Source organism: Synchiropus splendidus, chromosome 14 (genome assembly GCF_027744825.2).
Source record: "Synchiropus splendidus isolate RoL2022-P1 chromosome 14, RoL_Sspl_1.0, whole genome shotgun sequence".
NCBI lineage: Eukaryota > Metazoa > Chordata > Actinopteri > Syngnathiformes > Callionymidae > Synchiropus > Synchiropus splendidus.
The window spans coordinates 18,750,371-18,767,732 of NC_071347.1; the positions used below are offsets into that span (position 1 = coordinate 18,750,371).

The 17,362-nt window shown below is 42.4% G+C and overlaps 1 protein-coding gene across 6 annotated transcripts in view; it reads left to right on the top strand.

Moving 5' to 3' along the window:
• scaper (S-phase cyclin A-associated protein in the ER) overlaps window positions 1-17,088 on the top strand; it is a 52,547-nt gene extending 35,459 nt beyond the window's left edge. For all 6 annotated transcript variants that reach the window (XM_053884658.1, XM_053884659.1, XM_053884663.1 and 3 more), the window contains 8 exons: window positions 492-615; window positions 1,635-1,864; window positions 3,351-3,506; window positions 6,329-6,563; window positions 7,613-7,762; window positions 14,118-14,309; window positions 15,602-15,650; window positions 16,551-17,088. In XM_053884658.1, coding sequence (XP_053740633.1) covers window positions 492-615; window positions 1,635-1,864; window positions 3,351-3,506; window positions 6,329-6,563; window positions 7,613-7,762; window positions 14,118-14,309; window positions 15,602-15,650; window positions 16,551-16,648 — 1,234 coding nt within the window. In that variant the 3' untranslated portion in view covers window positions 16,649-17,088. The remainder of the gene's footprint in view (window positions 1-491; window positions 616-1,634; window positions 1,865-3,350; window positions 3,507-6,328; window positions 6,564-7,612; window positions 7,763-14,117; window positions 14,310-15,601; window positions 15,651-16,550) is intronic.
• The last annotated feature ends 274 nt before the right edge of the window (window positions 17,089-17,362 follow it).

Sequence of the window (17,362 nt, forward strand, 5' to 3'; positions counted from 1 at the left end):
AAGCGGATTCCTTTTTTCAAACAAAAGATACGACACGCCATTTTCCCAATTGCTAAAATATACAGTTGTCAGGAAATATTAACTGATGAAACGGCGGCAAGAGGGAGTCGAAGTCACAGTAAAAGGTTGGCGCTATCTGTGGCATTAATCTTTTCGGGGTGCTTGTTACTCAGCAGACGAAACCTGGGGTTAACTTGAAGAAGGAGCTCCTGCGAGGAATCGTTTTATCTGGAAATGCTGCATCTTCTCTGCCAAGATGGGACGAGGATCCATCGTGGTGGTGACTGTAGTGTAGGGGGAGTCTTTACGCGTATGAGCTTTTTAAACCGTAAATCAGCTCTCATTCTGCCAACATTAAATGCTGTATCTTTAAAGACAAACTACACACTGAGAGGCAGCAAATACAGAAGTGTTTAGTTTCTTGCTGACTCGGCTTGTTTTTCATGTCCCGGGTGAAATAACGTGTCGGTTTGTACTGCTCCTTCTGTCAGATCTCTGTGTGCTGCCGTGAACACCTACTTCCTGGCCTGTTCCCGGTGTCCCATCAACTGCTCCTACGTTCTCTTCAGCAACAAGATTGCTCTTCTTATGGACCTTTTGCTTCATCAGCTGACAGTAAGTGCAGTAAATTAAAAAAATGTTTTATCAATCCAATGAGCTCAAATTAAGGTCACCTTGCTGCTTTAATATTGAGGTGTTAATTATTCACAAAAATACTGTGGAAAAACTACCAACATACTTGTATCACAATCCCTGTGAACCGAGGGAATGTGAGCGCGACCTCAGTCGTTGCAGCAACATGTCACCCTACATCCTTCAGCACCTGAACTGTAAGCTCCATCTCCTTCCAAACATCCAACGGTGGCGGCTTTGCTGTTGCCGCCTTGTCTCCGACGGGACACGGTGCAGCCACTGGCTTGTGGTACATGCATGAACTCTACTGGGGCTTCCTTTTCCCCAGCACGGAGTTCCAATCCAAAGCAGTCATATTTCCTGAGGGCAGGCAGGGAGAGGTTCGGCTGTACGCTTCAGTTTATATAAAAGCTAGCCCAGCAGCTGCTCTGCTGACTGACATATCCAGGAGCACTGCAGGGGACAAGCTAACCTTTTTCCATGTGAACACTGAGATGATCTGTCTGGGCCGATCCTCCATGATCTGGCTTTATTTACCTCCGACTCAGAAAATGTGTATTTTCAATTTGCATTAGTTATAATGTTTAGTGGTTTGTTTGGGTGAAATGCATGTCCGTGTCTTGGAATGTGTTGTGTTTGTAAAGGAGTAGGGCAGCGGTGGGGGTCGTGCCAGTTTCCTTTTAATTAGATTTGTGGAGAATGTCAGTGGATTTACCTTTGCCATCAGTGTTCACCCGAACTTGCAGACCAAGTGAGAGGTTTTTGCCTTTCTATGGTGCTGACTATGTTTGACAGCCTGTGGGATATTTTAAGCCGCAGCTTCTTAACATTCAAAACGAATCTTTGGATGTGATTTGTTTCTCTGCTTACAGATAACATTTCATGACTTATTTATTATTTGGAAATGTCTGAAAATAAAGTGTGAGACAATGAATTTAACATGAAGTTAATATTTTCACTTTGACTTTGATGTAACACACTTCTTCTTGCTGCTCCCGCAGCTTTACGTTCCAGATGAAGACAAGTCCATTTTTGGCCGCAGTGTAAACAAACAAGTCTTTGAAGGTTTGACCACAGGCCTTTTACAAACCACTGCTACCATCCTGGGGTCCCTGTTGACACACATCTCAGAGTGTGGACAAGGTGAAAACACAAGAATTTCCTCCCCTGACGCCAAAGGGAAGAGCTCCGTGATAGAATCCTTCAACACTCGTTCACAGGACCTTATCAGGTATTTTTCAGCTTGTTTACTGAGCAGTGCAGTTCTGTGTGATGGGTATATAAATTTGATGGATTTATAAAAAGATTATTGTCTATTTAAGAAATCTTATTGACTCCATCTGTTTGCTTGCGATCATAGTAATATTTGTTGTGTACTATTTATTTAAACAAAGTGAAGTAAACTCATAATTGCAACAGTTGAAGAACAGTGATGAAAGTCAGTTTCAATCTCTGGCGACTGCACAGACATGAAAGCTGTTCCTCCCTCACACACAGTCAGCATGAGAAGCACTAGAAACTCGTGTCTCATTCTGCACTAGAACTGCTCTGATGTGAGCATGTTTTTTTTAATGGAAATGCTGCCGAAGTATAAGTATAGTGGAGTGATTTCATCTCATAAAAATCTTCAAATCTCACAGCTGACACAGCGACATCACCTGGTGATGATCACTAGCTTGTGCCAGATCGCTACCACTGCTGCGTGAACACACTTTCACGCTGTGTGGACTTTCTTTGTGGTTTTCACTGGGTTTGCCTCTGTAGAAAAAGATTGAGTTTGACACTCTCCCCCCTTATTCAGTTTAGATCCAAGACACTGTGGCCGTGAGGAAAGACAGGCACGGCCTCGATGATCTTTGTGGAAGAGCGCAGTCTTTCCTCAGTACCTCCCACTGAATATGATTCATCTGGACTGAGCAGCTGCACGGTCCCACCACTCTCATCCACTGACCCAGTTGTAACCCTGGAGACAAGGAGGGTCTGAGAAAAATAGTTCCCATTGATAAGTTGATGATTGATAGTTGATGATTTACCTTAGCTGATTATGACACTGTATGTTGAGCAATGGAAAATGGATGAGTATAGTCGGTATGACTTGATGTCTTTGGTGGGGTGAAAGGGCGACCACCAAGCTGTGAGTTCCAACGTCCGTACATTGGACAAAGCAGTCACAGTGAGGATTGATCCTGTCAAGCCCAGTAAGTCCCTGGAAGAGGATCAAGTCAAAACAATGTAACCAGGATCAAGTGTCAAATGACCTGCCCTGGAAAAAAAGGTCTAATCACCTGTTTTGGGAGGCCGTCATTGAGTGACAGGCTCGCCAGAGTTCGCCAGTGAGAACTGGACAAACTGTTACTGGAGTGAGTCTGACTTTTTAGTCGTCATGGTGCGGCAATGAAGAGACGACCCTGGTTGGCCAACTGTCGGAGACCCCGGGCTGTCGCGCTCTAATGACACTATTAGAAGAGATTTGTGTCTGCGAGACTGCAGGGAACGTGATCAAGAGACCTGTCATTGGCTCAGACAAATTGGCAATATTGCAGTAATGGCAGTACGTGGAGGCCGTAGGTGAAGTATCGACTTTCGGCCAGAGAGCAGTGGAACCATGCACAGTCCAGGCTTTTGTTCCTCTTCCCTCTTTTTACTTAAGATTTCTCCTGAGACAGATTTAAGAAAAGCTGTTTAACCCTTGCGATCTCTTCTTGTCTTCCTTCCAGCTATGTAGTAAACATAGGTTTGATTGACAAGCTGTACGGCTGCTTCCTGTCAATCCAGAGTCCCGTCGACGAGCATCCCAAGATGTCTGCCTTCCTCCAGCAGGCGTCTGCACTCCTGCACAGCATCTGCAAGATTTGCTTTGTCATAACTGGACGGTAAGACTCCCTCACTCACAATTGCTTCATCTATTGCGACACACACCTGTCTTTCGAGAAACTATGAGCCTCTCTGTGTTCTTGAGGGATCAATAAAACAGTTCTGGAAGACACAGGTTCTTCTGTAATCGTCCGGCAGGTCGTTTCCTGCAGCTACGCTGTCGTTACTGCAGATAGCGATCTGCCTGACCCAAGCACTTTGTCACTCACCACAGCCCCTAGACTGCACCTTCAGAGGGGGGGAGCCCACCCACGCGTGCTCCGGTGACCTCCACTCAGAGAGGTTCAGTGGCACTGCTGACAGAGGCTAAGCACACAAGTCGCACCGAGGGACAGCATAGTTCTACACACGTTTAAAAATTGGCGCTACCAAAGTTTTTCATGAGCCTTTATGTGATGAAATTATTTCACCTGGTTATTTCAACTGGTGGTGTTTCACGGCCTGATCGTTTTTGATCATACAATACTCCCATTGTATGTTGTGTGGTCAGAAGCTTCTGCTTCGTCTGGACACACTAATGCTCTTTTACAAGTTCCACGGGTGTTTTATGACATCAGGAAACTACATGTCAACAGACAAGTGAGGTTGACATCACTAGGAGTGTTAATAAATACACATTTCTGACTGAGAAGCGACGCACAAGAACCATTGTCCGCCCTCATCATCATCACCACAGCACCGCCTCTCGCAGATCTCTCTCATCATCCACACAATGACAACATCAGGAAATACAATCCAAATCCAAAAATTGTTGTGTCCTGCTTGCAGATCCGAGCTTCAGTAGTCCTGCAGCTTAAACATGGAGAATGAACCTAGTTCAAATGAGTTCAGTTGTGGGAAGGATGGAGTGAGAGAGGAACTGGGGAGGCTCTGCATTTCAGTTGTATTGAACCCAGACTTGCATTTTATGTTGACAAAATGTGTTTCCGCCCTTCGCAGCCTGGTCAAGTGTTATCAAGAAGGAGCTCTGTTATTAGCTGCTCTTGCACATATAGATATTTCAAGTCTTGACTGTTGTTTGAATGGTCTGAATAATTATGGCGCCCCCTCTTAGATTCTATTTTTATCTTGCTTTCTCCAGCCAATGGTTGGATGGTTGGTAAGTGTTGCTACGCTGTATTGACATGTTAAAGGGAGTCTGTATCTGACGTAGAAGTGAATGAAGTTAATTTCTGGATCGCCCTCCTCTGAGTTGTAAGATGAAGACAAATCAAAAACATCCCCCTGTGTTTTCCAACCACCAAATACGACAAGATTTGAGATCACCTGGAAACCAGCTCGTCTTCTTGTCATGTATGAGACAGTTCAGCCGCCCGGTTGAATATTTTGGCCATGCCAGTTGCTGTGTCAGGGGATTAGAGCGGCATTAGGAGGCTGTGTTCTTGTCTAGCAGCATATTTCACACAGAGCCTGTTGGCTAACATCAAGTATCAACATGCACTGTAGGCTCCATGCAGAGGTCACACACCCTGCATTCTACATGGCTGCAAATCATCACCGTAATCCAAAATTGTTTCTCTCTACTTAGCTGCAAGTTTTCTCTGGCGTCTGCTACATTCTTCCTCGGGAAGGCTGAGGCCATCACTGCATTCATCAGCTTACCTTCCAAGTGCTTTTATTAAATGTCTAATAAACTCTAAGACGGTGATGCGATTCCATTTTTGAAATTGAGTGAAATGAAATTTGATTTATTTCCCAGCCTTCCCATCAATTCCTCTTTAGGACGCCGCATCTTTCCATGACATGAAACAAAATGTTCACAGCTAGTTTGATGTCTATTTATGACGCGCATCCTCTCGCCGTCCTTTGTGTGGAGTAAGCGTGTTATCAACAGCAGCGTTATCCTGGGATTTGTAAATAAATCAGGCATACAAAAAGGGATGAAGTTGCAAATGCCTGGCATTAACCTTCATGGGTGGAGTCTTGTTTAACCAAACAAACTTGAATTAAGAAAGTGTATTGTACATCACAATTGACGTACGATGAATACAAAAGATCTCACTTTAGAAATTATGTAAAATTAAATTGTAACACAATGAGATTGCTTTTTAAATAATTTAAAAAATATCTTTAATCCACCAGACATCAGTTTCTTTGTAATTAATCCACTCCAACAAGTGCGTGCCTTGAACAAAAAAAAAATAATCTGTGTGATCCAGTGTTTTCTAAATTTTATTTATTAATATTTACAATATCCTTTCTTACCATGAGATTCAGATGAGGCAGCCACTCTGTTGAGTATATCTTTAATTTCTTGTGGAGGAAGTATCAGGGCTCTAATAGTCTTTATAAAAACGTAATAGTTAATAATTATTGTATTATTATGTAATCATAGGCGTTTTATCGACCTTAAAGGGCTTGTCCGCAGCTCCGCCCACAGAGCCGATCTCCTGGAGGATTGGAGATGAGAAGCAGCAGCTGAGACCGGCTACGGTGTCAGAACTTCAGTCATGTGGGCGAAAACAGCGCATTTTGAGCCCTTTAATGTCAATAAAAGATGTGAGGAGTTGATGATTCTAGCTAATATTCCAGTGTGCTCTATAGTGCGGAATTTCCGGTATACACTGACCCATGGCCACATCTGCAGGATCCTGACATGACCACACGTCCACTTTAACCCCCCGATACTTAAAGCCCTCCACATCTAGGCCACTGTTTTCCTCATCAACATGCTCCTCCACTTACAAATTAAATCAAAGTTTCACTGAACTCATATGTTTAACATATTAAAAGACATGTTCTGTATTTTATTTATACCTCAGCAGTTCTGCAGCAAAGTGTGTCGTTGTTTCATATCCTCTTCATGCATCTCCCTCTTCAGTGCTTCCAGTATTTTCGACAACAAGCGCCAGGACCCAACTGGACTCACGGTGCTGCTGCAGTCCACCGACCTGGTGGGAGTCGTGCACACGCTGTACTGCATCCTTTTGCACAGTTTCTCTCCGGAGTCGGCCTCTCAGAGCCAGGAGCCCTACAGCCCCGGGGTCATTCAGGTGGCCTTGCAAGGCATTCGCTTCCTCAACAGTTTTGCCCTGCTTGACCTTTCCGCCTTCCAGGTATTCTTCCCACTAACATATTCTTGCTTGAATGTTGCTCACACCGAGGAGTGTTACTCTTAAGCCACTCGCAGAAAACAGGAGGCCGTTAAGAGGCACTCAACATTGAGTTCTTCTGCCTGGATTGCTAAATCTGTTCACATGATCAGATTGATGTCGCCGTCTTTGTTAAGATCCATTAGACGGGGAGTAACTCTCCTCAGTGCAACGCTGACCTGCCGACATAAACACTAGTCACCTCTGACTCCGGGTCAGTTGCCAGGGTGGGTCTACAGTGAGGTATGGAGTTATAGTCGCTGTACATTAGAGAGGTAGAGGAGAGTCTCCACGTCTCAGCTCAGGCGGCTGCAGGAGAGGAAGCAAGAATGCTGTTAATTATTTTAATGACTTGTAGTAATTACTTTGAAGCTGCAGCTTCCACTCGCTGACCCGAGTGGGCCGGCAACTGGAAACAGCTGCAGACAAAGCTGCCTGAGGTTCGCCGCGTCTTAAAATGTGCTTTTCTTGAAGGCTGGATGTTGTGCTTGTCTTGTGTGTCATGATTCTATTGTATAATATATGGCATATTTCCTCTTTAACATGAATAATTCGATGAAATCTCAATTATTTAACTTAATTCTCAATTTATTTTATCATCATCATGTTTCATTCAATTTTCTTTAAATGTAATCCTATTTATATAGTATACATTTCCGTTGTATATATTATTCATATAAATATATATTTATATACAAACTGTTGCCCCCATCATTTCATTCTACGTCCTTCTACATCCTTGTTGTTGACCGTATTCACATGAAGTCGCTTCACAAATTACAGTCATTGCTTTCTCTGTCTCATAAATCGTGACCCGAGTCAAACATTAGTGGGAAAACTGGGGGATGAACTTGTGTTCTCTTCTGTTTGACTGGTTTTTGCGTATTGTTTACAAACAGCGAGTCTTGTTCAGAAGATGCGTGTAATCTCTCTTTGATTGATCAACACTAAGTTCAGCTCATCATTTTTTAGTCATCTCCATTTTTCTTACTTTTCTAACTTTGTTGTTGCAGTCTGTCCTGGGAGCTGAGGGTCTGTCGCTGGCGTTCCGACACATCATCAGCTCTCTGCTCTGGTACTGTACTCAGCATTCCTCGGAGGAGCTGCTCCATGAGGTCATCATCTGTGTCGGCTACTTCACTGTCAATCACTCCGACAACCAGGTAGACATGACATTTATTCATTACCGTAAATATGAACATAAATACGTAAATTATATGTAGATACAGTTTGGCGTCTTCACTGTATTTTGGTGAGGAATTGGTTTTCTTATATATAGTGTTTTGCTCTCTGAAACATCTGCGGAATTGTTTACTCATTTATTATTATTATTATTATTATTATTATTTTTAGTTGTAGTAGTAGTAGTAGTAGTTGTAGTGGTAGTTGAGTTGGAAGTTGGGGTACTTCAATATAACACAATTCCACCATTATTTATTTTTTAAGTTGCAACATTTCATGTGAAAAATAAATCACTGTTCAACATTTCTGCTTTAGTATTACATTACAATTACAACTATTCTAATTATTGTTTTGTCATTTTATTATATTTAATTATTAATTAAATTATTTTATTTTAAGATGATCAGTAATTGTGTAATATGATTTTCTTCTTTTCTTTTTTACTAAACTACTACTACTAAACTAAATTTTGCTTGCTTTCAGAGTAAACGTTGTTTTTAATAAACATCTGTTATTTACATTTCTCTCATAATAATTATGACACCATTGTGCTTGTATTTCAAGGCAGCAGTGTAAACACTTGATATTGCTGTGACAGTTAAACTGACAAGGAAAGTGATGACTGTGTTTCACCCTCTTTCTTCCCAGCGATAGCTTGAGAATAGCTGTCATTGATAGTTATCTTATTAAAAGTTTCAGCTGTCAAACCTCGTGTCATATTCCTGCTCGTCTGCCAGAAACTGAAATTGTAACAAAAAGCACGCGTTAAATGATTCATGTTTTAGCACCTTCCTGCCGGCAGCTATCGTGTCGCGTCATTGTCCCGCAGAGTGAGCCTTTGTTCGCTCCTGATAAAGCCAGACGACGTGCTGCCTTCAGTGTTACGTCCACTGAAGAGGGAGGGGTCGGGCGGGGGCGAGCATGAGGCGATGGGGCAGACCGGGCTGCTGTGTAATAGGCTGTCAAGCGTGGTGGGTCTACCGGGCCCCTCTTTAGACACGCTACAGTGATTATGTTCAATCTGACGCACGTCGCACTTTTAGCCAATGATGTGCCATTTATTTACCTGACTTGAAACCCCATCACAGCCACTATGGTCGGGAGCATGTAGACTTTTTGGTTTAAGTGAAATGGAGATTCAGCTTTGTGTTGAAATTAATTATTGAAACTTGCTGATGATTAGCATTTTCATTGAATAATTTAGCGAGAGTTGATGATTCACAGAAGTGACAGACGCAGCGCTACGTTGAATCTTGTCTTTGAGTGCCTGAAGACTAAACAAGCTGTGAAAGGATTTGCTGTATTACTGTTTATTGGAGTTCATTTTTTGTCCTTTCACGTATGAAAGCGAACTTGAGAAAGTTGAATGTGACATTTGAGGCAGTACAGTTAAACTATCTCATTTTTTACACATAAAATGTCTTTATTTAGTGAGCTGATCATTTAAATAGATAGATAAGATAGATAGATGAATACTTAATTCATCTCCGAAGAGAAATTCCCTCATCTTTATTTAGTGACTTTCTTGAGCTGATCATTTAAAATGTCTTTATTTAGTGACTTTCTTGAGCTGATCATTTCCCTCTAGAACCCTTGTGACAAAGTGAAGTATGTTTCAAATTTTCTCCTAAATTATGAGAGTTTATTGAATGATATGATTAACATTTTAGATTGGGCAACCGGTATTAACTATATTAACTAATTTCAACTGTAAAGTTTATTTACGGTTAATTCTGGGTTGTTGTTTTTGTAATTCACAGTGTCTATTCCAAGGTAAAATCTAGTCAGTCTCAACAAGACTATTAGTACTTTATAAAGATTAATTACTGACTATTTTGCTGCAAATACACTTGGATAAGTTGTTTATTTAGGGAAATAAATGTGACCATCATTTGATACCATTGTATGTGCCAGTAGAGTCTCGCCCGTATTGCTTCAAACAAACTACCTGAGCAACATTACTTTCTAGATTTTTAAGTTTTATTCATTTTTACAATGCAAATCCCTTTTAAATTTTGAGATGCACGTGTTAAACATGTAAACGTGTTATAGTGTGTTATAGAAGATGATGATGATTTTTTTTATCATTGTATGAGGAACAATATTTACATAGCTTTTTCAAGCGTTCATTGGTAATATGAAAGTCAAGATGTTGAAAACCTTTGAGGGACTTGCTCGGGGAAGAAAATACCTTAGGAGGTTAAGAAACTAGATCCAAAGGCAGCTTCCACCGGTCCTGTTCCTGGAATGTGTCCATGCAGTTTGGTACTAAGATGTATGGCGTTAAGGAGGCGAATATTTAGAGCAGCTTGAGCTTTTTTCCCGGCTAATGTAAGCATTGGCAGGACACAAAAGCGACCGAAGCAGAGGCCTGTGCGGTCAGAGAGACTGCTGATTCACTGTCGGCACACCAGCTCTTGTTTATATATGTGCTCTTGAAATAAGGCTGCTCATAAAACGCAGAACTTTGAAGCCCTGCTTTACGTCGTGATGTATTCCCTCTGCTCGGGGGGCATGAATAATTCACCTTGTCACACAAAAAGCTATTGCAAGAGTGACATATGAAGTCTCCTGCTCGTGGGGCCCTCGGATCCATGCGACCACATGTTTCATTGTCTTTAAAAAGTAGAGTAGCGTAAACATGAAGACACAAACAAGCGTGGCGTTTTCTCCACTTCCGCAACCCCCCATTGGCTGATAATCTCCTTGTATTTATAACAATGAATCATCCGTGAATCATCCTCGGTGTTGATCTGCCGAGTCTTAGCGCTGACGGAACTGTAATTGTTAACTGTTGACACGTTAACCCGCCTGATTCCTGATCGCTTTTTTACACAGACGTGTGTCGTTTTAAGAGCGTGGAAATCTGAAGACGGGTTGCGTGGAAACAGACGCAAGTCATCACATGAAGACGCACCTATGCTTCTGCCCCGGCCACAGCTATTTCATGACTTCTTCGTACGCATTAGGAACATATAAAGGCTCGGTTCCATGCTACACGTGCCAGTGTATGTCCCTGCTGGGTGGGGGGTGTAATTTATGCCCCTTCCTCTGACATGTAAAATCCTGTTCACATGCGTTTTGCTCAGATGATCCAACTTTATCCACATGGCAAAATGTATCAGCAGGCCGTCGTCTTAGACTAGTTATCACCAGCATGGTAGTTATTCCGCCTCAATGATCAGAATCAGAATCGGATTTATTGCCATGGTTAGTGGGGATCCCACCGACTTGGAAAGTGCAGTGTGCAGTCAAAAACATAATAATAAAAATAAAATAAACCGAAACGATACATCAATAACCCACAAGGGCTGATCACAAGATCAAGATTGTACAACTCTTGAGAATATAATGAATTTAACACTTAAAAACTTCAAATCTATGCATTATGTTGACTACTGGAAACATGAATCCTAAATGTTGATATTATTCAATTTCAATTTAGATTTGCAATGTAGTCGATGAGGTGGAGTATTGGGCAGTGACTGACATCTAGTTGGTGCTCAGAGTTGGTCTCATCCAGCGAGGGGTCTTATCAGCAGGGTCATCCGTCCTCTTCCCATTCTCTCCGAGGGCGTTTCCTCTGGCCTGGCCGAACTCTGTAATTCCTGCTAACCTGATGTTGAAACGCTCTCTCTGAGACAACGCTGCGCTGCCTGCGGGGTAAGTGCAGCTCGTGCAGACCGCGGGGAGCCAGCAGCAGGGAATGTTCCTTCAGAGTAAACAGACAGATGCAGGCAGACTGTGACTGGCAGGAGCAGGCTCGATTGTTAGCTCAGTCCATGATTTACACTCCAGGGCGAGCACAGGTCCGACAGGCTTCGGTTTGATCCTCACAAACCTTCAGTTCCAACGTCTGAAAATACAGTTGTCAGTAGTGGAACTATTGACGCCCTGCATCTGCGATGGATGACAGCGTTGCCTCAGAGAAATAAATATATTCCTGCATCATTTCCTGGGACTTGTAATTGTGGATAAGAGTTTTAGAGTGTCAATGTCCTTGTTTGGTTTTGTCGGGAGTCAATTGAGCTGACGGCAGGATGAGCTTTTGTGGATGTTGTGGAGAGGCACTAAAGCGTAATTGGATTCACCTGCTCTGTTGTCTTATCTTTTGGGGGAGGGGTTGGTGAGGGATCTGGTTTATCTTGAGGCTTAAATTGTCACGTCCTGCTGCAACACGCTGTGATCAGAGTCTAATTCCGTCATGAATATAAAAGAGAAATGACTTGAGAATTGTTCCAGTTTTTTTGCAGCAAGTTTGTTTTTTTTCCTCAAAGACTACTTCATTCTTTGAGGAATTGAATTGTGGAATCATTCTGGTCATTCAGGTTTGGTGTTCCATACTTTCACGCGTATTTAATAGGAGCTGCTGTCACATGACCTCGGTCCATCGCATGCAGGTTGGAAGCCATGGCGCGTGTCACTTGTGCAGCTGAGATATTTTGGCAGGAAAATGTCAGCTGTAAAACCACAGTCAAATTATCCTAAGATGAGGCCGTCAATAATAACTGAGTTTGTTTTTGTTATCAGTAAATTAGGGGTAAAACTGAATTTTAAAAATAATATTAATTCCATTATTTCATAATTAATCGCGATTAATCGCACTTTAAAATATTTGATGCTAGAATTATCAAATTAAAGTTGACTCTGTACATAAGCTAAAACATCATCATTTTGCGCTTCCATCCTAAAGTTTAAGTTAAATTTTCTGTCCATCAGAGCAATGTTATTTAGTCTCCGTTACCATCTATGTTTTGGTAATGACATCACATTATGAAATGAAGTTGTTTTATTTGTCTGCAGTCAATTAATTCATTGAAATTCGTCTTGTAGAGTTCCAGCCCAAATAGAAGTAAAAAATGACTTATCTCACTTAGGTTAGGGAACAAATGTTACCATAAATAAACTGCTTATTCATCAGTGTATTAGCAACATATTAGTCATTATTAAAGACCAATTTCCATCATTTTCTTCCAGATTATACTTTGCCCTGAACTGGTCACTGAAAGTTCATTTTAAGCAACACATAATTATGATTATTAACCATTAATAAGCAGGTAATTAGCTTGTTAATTGTTAATATGTGCTACCAATTCTGTGGATGTTAAAAATTCTTTGTGCAGAAAGGCATCCAGCAGTGTCACGTGCTTGCTTGTCCGTTTCCTCCTGCCGCTCTTGAATCCGACTTTGTTTGCGTTTCAGAACATTAACTTTACACACGCTTTGTTGTCATTGTGGACAGTGAGGAAGTTATGTAACGGGAGCGTCATAAACCGCGGGCTGCCGTCTGAAACTGCCAGCTCAGGGAAGTTAAGACGGAACAGAGCGGCTGAGACACTTGAGGTTTTCCAGATGCCCCGCTTTAGATGCTCGCTGTTAGTTTTATGATGTGGAGCTGTACATTGCAGACACTTCAGCCGAGCTGAGAGACGTCGCGCTGCGGCCTAATCTCAGGTTGGGAACCGTTTCAGCGTCTTGTCAAAATTCGGAAAGTTGGCAGGCAGCGTTTGGTTACCTGCTGCCACCGGCTTTTTTCGGTTTATGTTTCTGTCTTTTCTGCAGCTGAAGATAGAAGTCGGGTTTGTGAGATGATTTGTACGATGGAACTCAACACCTGCTCAGGTCTCATGTTCCTCCACTGACTTTATCTGGATTAAATCACCAGAAGTGAATGATCCCCGTCATCTGTGCGGAACTTCTCTGAAAATCCTGCGAAACATTTGCCAGTTTTGTCATCAAGTTCTGCTGCTGGAAGTACGGTGATATACGCTGCGTTTCCCCGACCTCAGAAGTCTGAGCTGAGGTGCTTCTTTAATATGGCCCTGACTGTGGGACCTCACCTCATCCCTCTGGTATTGGGGTGACCCCCAAAGCTCCTTCTGCCTCTGCGGAGGAGCTGGGATTTTATGTACTGGACGTCCGGCTGTGATGGAGAGCAGGATGTCACCAAATGTCTTTAATGGTATTACTGCCAGTGGCCCCTCGCTTGCACTGTGGATGCCCTTTCAACCTGAGCTTCACTCCTCCACTAACAGCTCTGAACTTAACACACAACTTGAAAGTGAAGTTTGAACCGCTAATGATGACATCAGCGCGCATTTCTCATTTCCAGCTTGTGTTACCGCGACTGGGCTACAAAGGAAGAACAAAAACATCCCATCATTTTGTTTTACAGCCTGTAATTGTGCGGTGGGAGACGGTGCCCCGCAGGTCTGCTACTAATGGCTGTTTGTGTGTTGTTTCACTGGCAGATTTACATGTGGGAGGGGCTCTTGCGCTGATTTACGGCGCGCGGCGCTCACCGACTTGACCGCCTTTGCTCGCTGTGTGTTCCAGGTGATGGTGCAGTCGGGACGGCAGCCCAGCGTCCTGCAGAAACTCTGCCAGCTGCCCTTCCAGTACTTCAGCCACCCGCGGCTCATCCGCGTCCTCTTCCCTTCCCTCATCTCCGCCTGCTACAACAACACTCCCAACAAGGACATCCTGCAGCAGGAGATGAGCTGCGTGCTGCTGGCCACCTTCATCCAGGTGAAGCCTGCTCTCCCCCCCACACACACACACACACACACTCCCCTGCTTATTGCAGCCGTTTTATATGAGGACTGCTCTGGTCAAAATGAGGGACGCGACCATCTGATAGTCTGGAACGGAATCGGGTCCCATGTGGACCAAAAGGCCCGAAAAATTGGAGGGAAAAGCCTGCTACTCATTCAGCTATCAAATGATTTACAAAGTAAATAAATGAACACATTAAAAAAAGGGGGAAAAAAGATGGGTTTAGCTGCTGATTTGATGTGTCCATGAACTCATAACAGTATATAAATAACAGCAATAAATGTTCTTCTAGTGAGGAGTTTGTTTTCCCCACACTTGATCAACAGATATACGCAGCCCTTTTTTTCTTTATTTTCTGGTGACTTTCTTAACATAAGGGCAATGGGCCTCCATATCTGTGATATGCAGACAGGTGAACTTTGCCTGTGAACGTTTAGCTTTTACAACTGACCTCTAGAGCTTAGTCTGTGTAACACCTCAGTTGGTAGATTCAAGTGAAAAGTGTTTTTGACGTCAGCATCTCAAACTGGGTCCACGCTGGCAGCGTTTCATAGTGCTGTGCCTGATATTGTGTCCCCCTCATTTAAAACAATGTTTATATTTGTCAAACATGTTTATACAAAAGTCGCAGCTCACTTGAAGCATTCGAAACATTTTAAGTCTAAAATCACCTTAAATGTTAAGTTAAGTTAAGGGGGTGGAACAGCTGACCATTCCAGTGCTAGTTTGAGCGGAGCTTAAAAAGGCTTCACATTTGACGTTTCAACTTCTTTAACAAAATGACCCCTGTGAGTGTCTGAGTATGGCGATGTCCGTCTGTAGTTTTACACAAACCAAAGTTTCTCCTCTTCAGCGAATTGATGATCATTCGACAAGTCTGTTAGAGAGCGTCTTGTTACAAAGACAAATGTCTTCCTCCTCCTCCTCCTCCTCTGTGGATGTACCTGCCACTGGTCCCGACTGCCCCAGTAAACATCTTCACCTCCTTCGTCTTCCTCTGACAAGGACCCCCGTCCCGCAGGCCACCTCTGTTTAGACACCGATTACCTTCCATTCACAGGGAGAGGAGCCATTGTCGCTCCTTTCAAACAAAGATATAATGCATGACGTCTCGCCCCGCCGCCCTCATTGTTGCTCTGACCCCGCAAGACCCTCCTCCCCGACACCCTGATCCAGGATCTTATCACCTGTTTGACTGGAAATATCAACTTTAGGATGTGAGATAGCAGCTGTGTGTGAAGACACTAATATGCTCTGCTCTGCAGGATTGTGCTGCGAATGAGAGGGAGTCTGACAATAAAGCCAAACAAGGAGGTGAGTTTTACCACTGAGGTTTGGACGGTTGACACAGTTATGGTCTGTCATGAGTGAGCTGTTTCATAAAACCAAAATAATGATGCAGATATTTGGGTTTTTTAAGTAGCAGGTTCATCTTACTTTACTTAAACGTTACAAAAAGTTTTTAATTTAACAGGAAATAACCAGAAGTTTGCGTCGTTTGCAGACTTTTGCTTCGATATTTTTGTTATTCTCCTATCGTCACCAATTCTAAGCGCATTAAACTTTATTTTTAAGGTGTCAAGAAACACTGATATCACCTTTTTTATGTGTAATTTGAGTGTGGCATTATCGTAATGCAAAACGACTGGTGAAAATTAGCTTTGTGTGGGTAATTTTACTTCTAAATCCTTTTTTCTTGCTGAAACAGCAACATTTTCATAGTTTGCTTTAGAAATTATGGTGAAATACAAGGATCCTGACTGTATGGCATGTGTGTTTACGGTTATACTCTCCTGTGATGCATCCTTTGTGTGAGGTAGCTTTAAGTTTGTTCCCGTTCTAAAGCCCTTTTCTTGAGGGTGGTATTTGTTTGCATCATTTATTGGTGAAACGCCTCGCCATGAATGTGATTTATATTTACAGTTTACATAACGTTTAAGTCCTGTGTTGTAGCCAGGAACAAACGCTGCCTATGTGCCACTGAGCAAGACACCTTAAAATTACTATGTTTTGATTTTCATTTTTAAGACGCTGGTTTTCTTCACATATTCATTTTTAAATGAAGTCCAAGTCAAGTTTTAATGGTTGTGGTGCAAATAACTTTTTGATTCAAATTTTTCATAGTCATATCAGTGATGTCTAAGAAAAGCAGTTTTTTTTCAGAAGCGTTTTGCTGTGTTCTGTTTTGATATGTTTTCTGTCTGCCGTCCAAAGTGTTCCAGCTGCTGGATTACTGCGAGTTGTCCAACCGTTTTCCCAGAGACCAGTGGGATTCTGCTCTACAGTACTTCCTCAAGAAGCAGGAGGAGTGATGAGCAGCGCGCGCCTCGCCTTGGATCAGTATAAACACTAGAAAAGAGATGTTTTCTTCACGTTTGTGTTCGTCGGGTTACTCCGTAACTCTGATCAAGCCTTATTCTCTGCTGCTGCATCTGCTCTGATTTCCAGTTTGAACGGTTCCTTCAAGAGAATTTGCACATGCCTTTCTTTTTTTTCTTTTTTTTTAATATATACATCCTGAAAAAAAACAAGCACAAGATATGTGTGACTGTTGTGTTGATGTGACAGTTGGTACTGGAACGGTTCCAGTGGCATTGTTGTTTATTTATTTGTCTCCTTTCTGTGTTTCTCTTGTGGACAATATGCTAGTAAAAAGTCACTTCTTCCTTTTTAAACCTCACAGATAAATTAATATAATTTATTGAATTATTTACATTTTTTGTTATAAAGAAATAAAAACTCATGCACCATTGTCTTCAGCCTGGTTTTTCCTCTCGGTTTTAGCACAGATATTTAAAGAATCACCTCTGAGAAGATCATGTCAAATGGGAAATTATATATTATAATTTCAAACTGTCAGTTGAATTCTGCCCAATTCTGAATTGTATTCCATTTATTTCCTTCATGGGGCAGCAGGGTGCTGGAGTCCGTCCCAGCTGGGTGGTGGGTAAAGGATGACCTGGACCAGTCGCTAGTCCATCACAGTGCATACACTCGTGCTTATGAACAATTCACTCATCAATTAC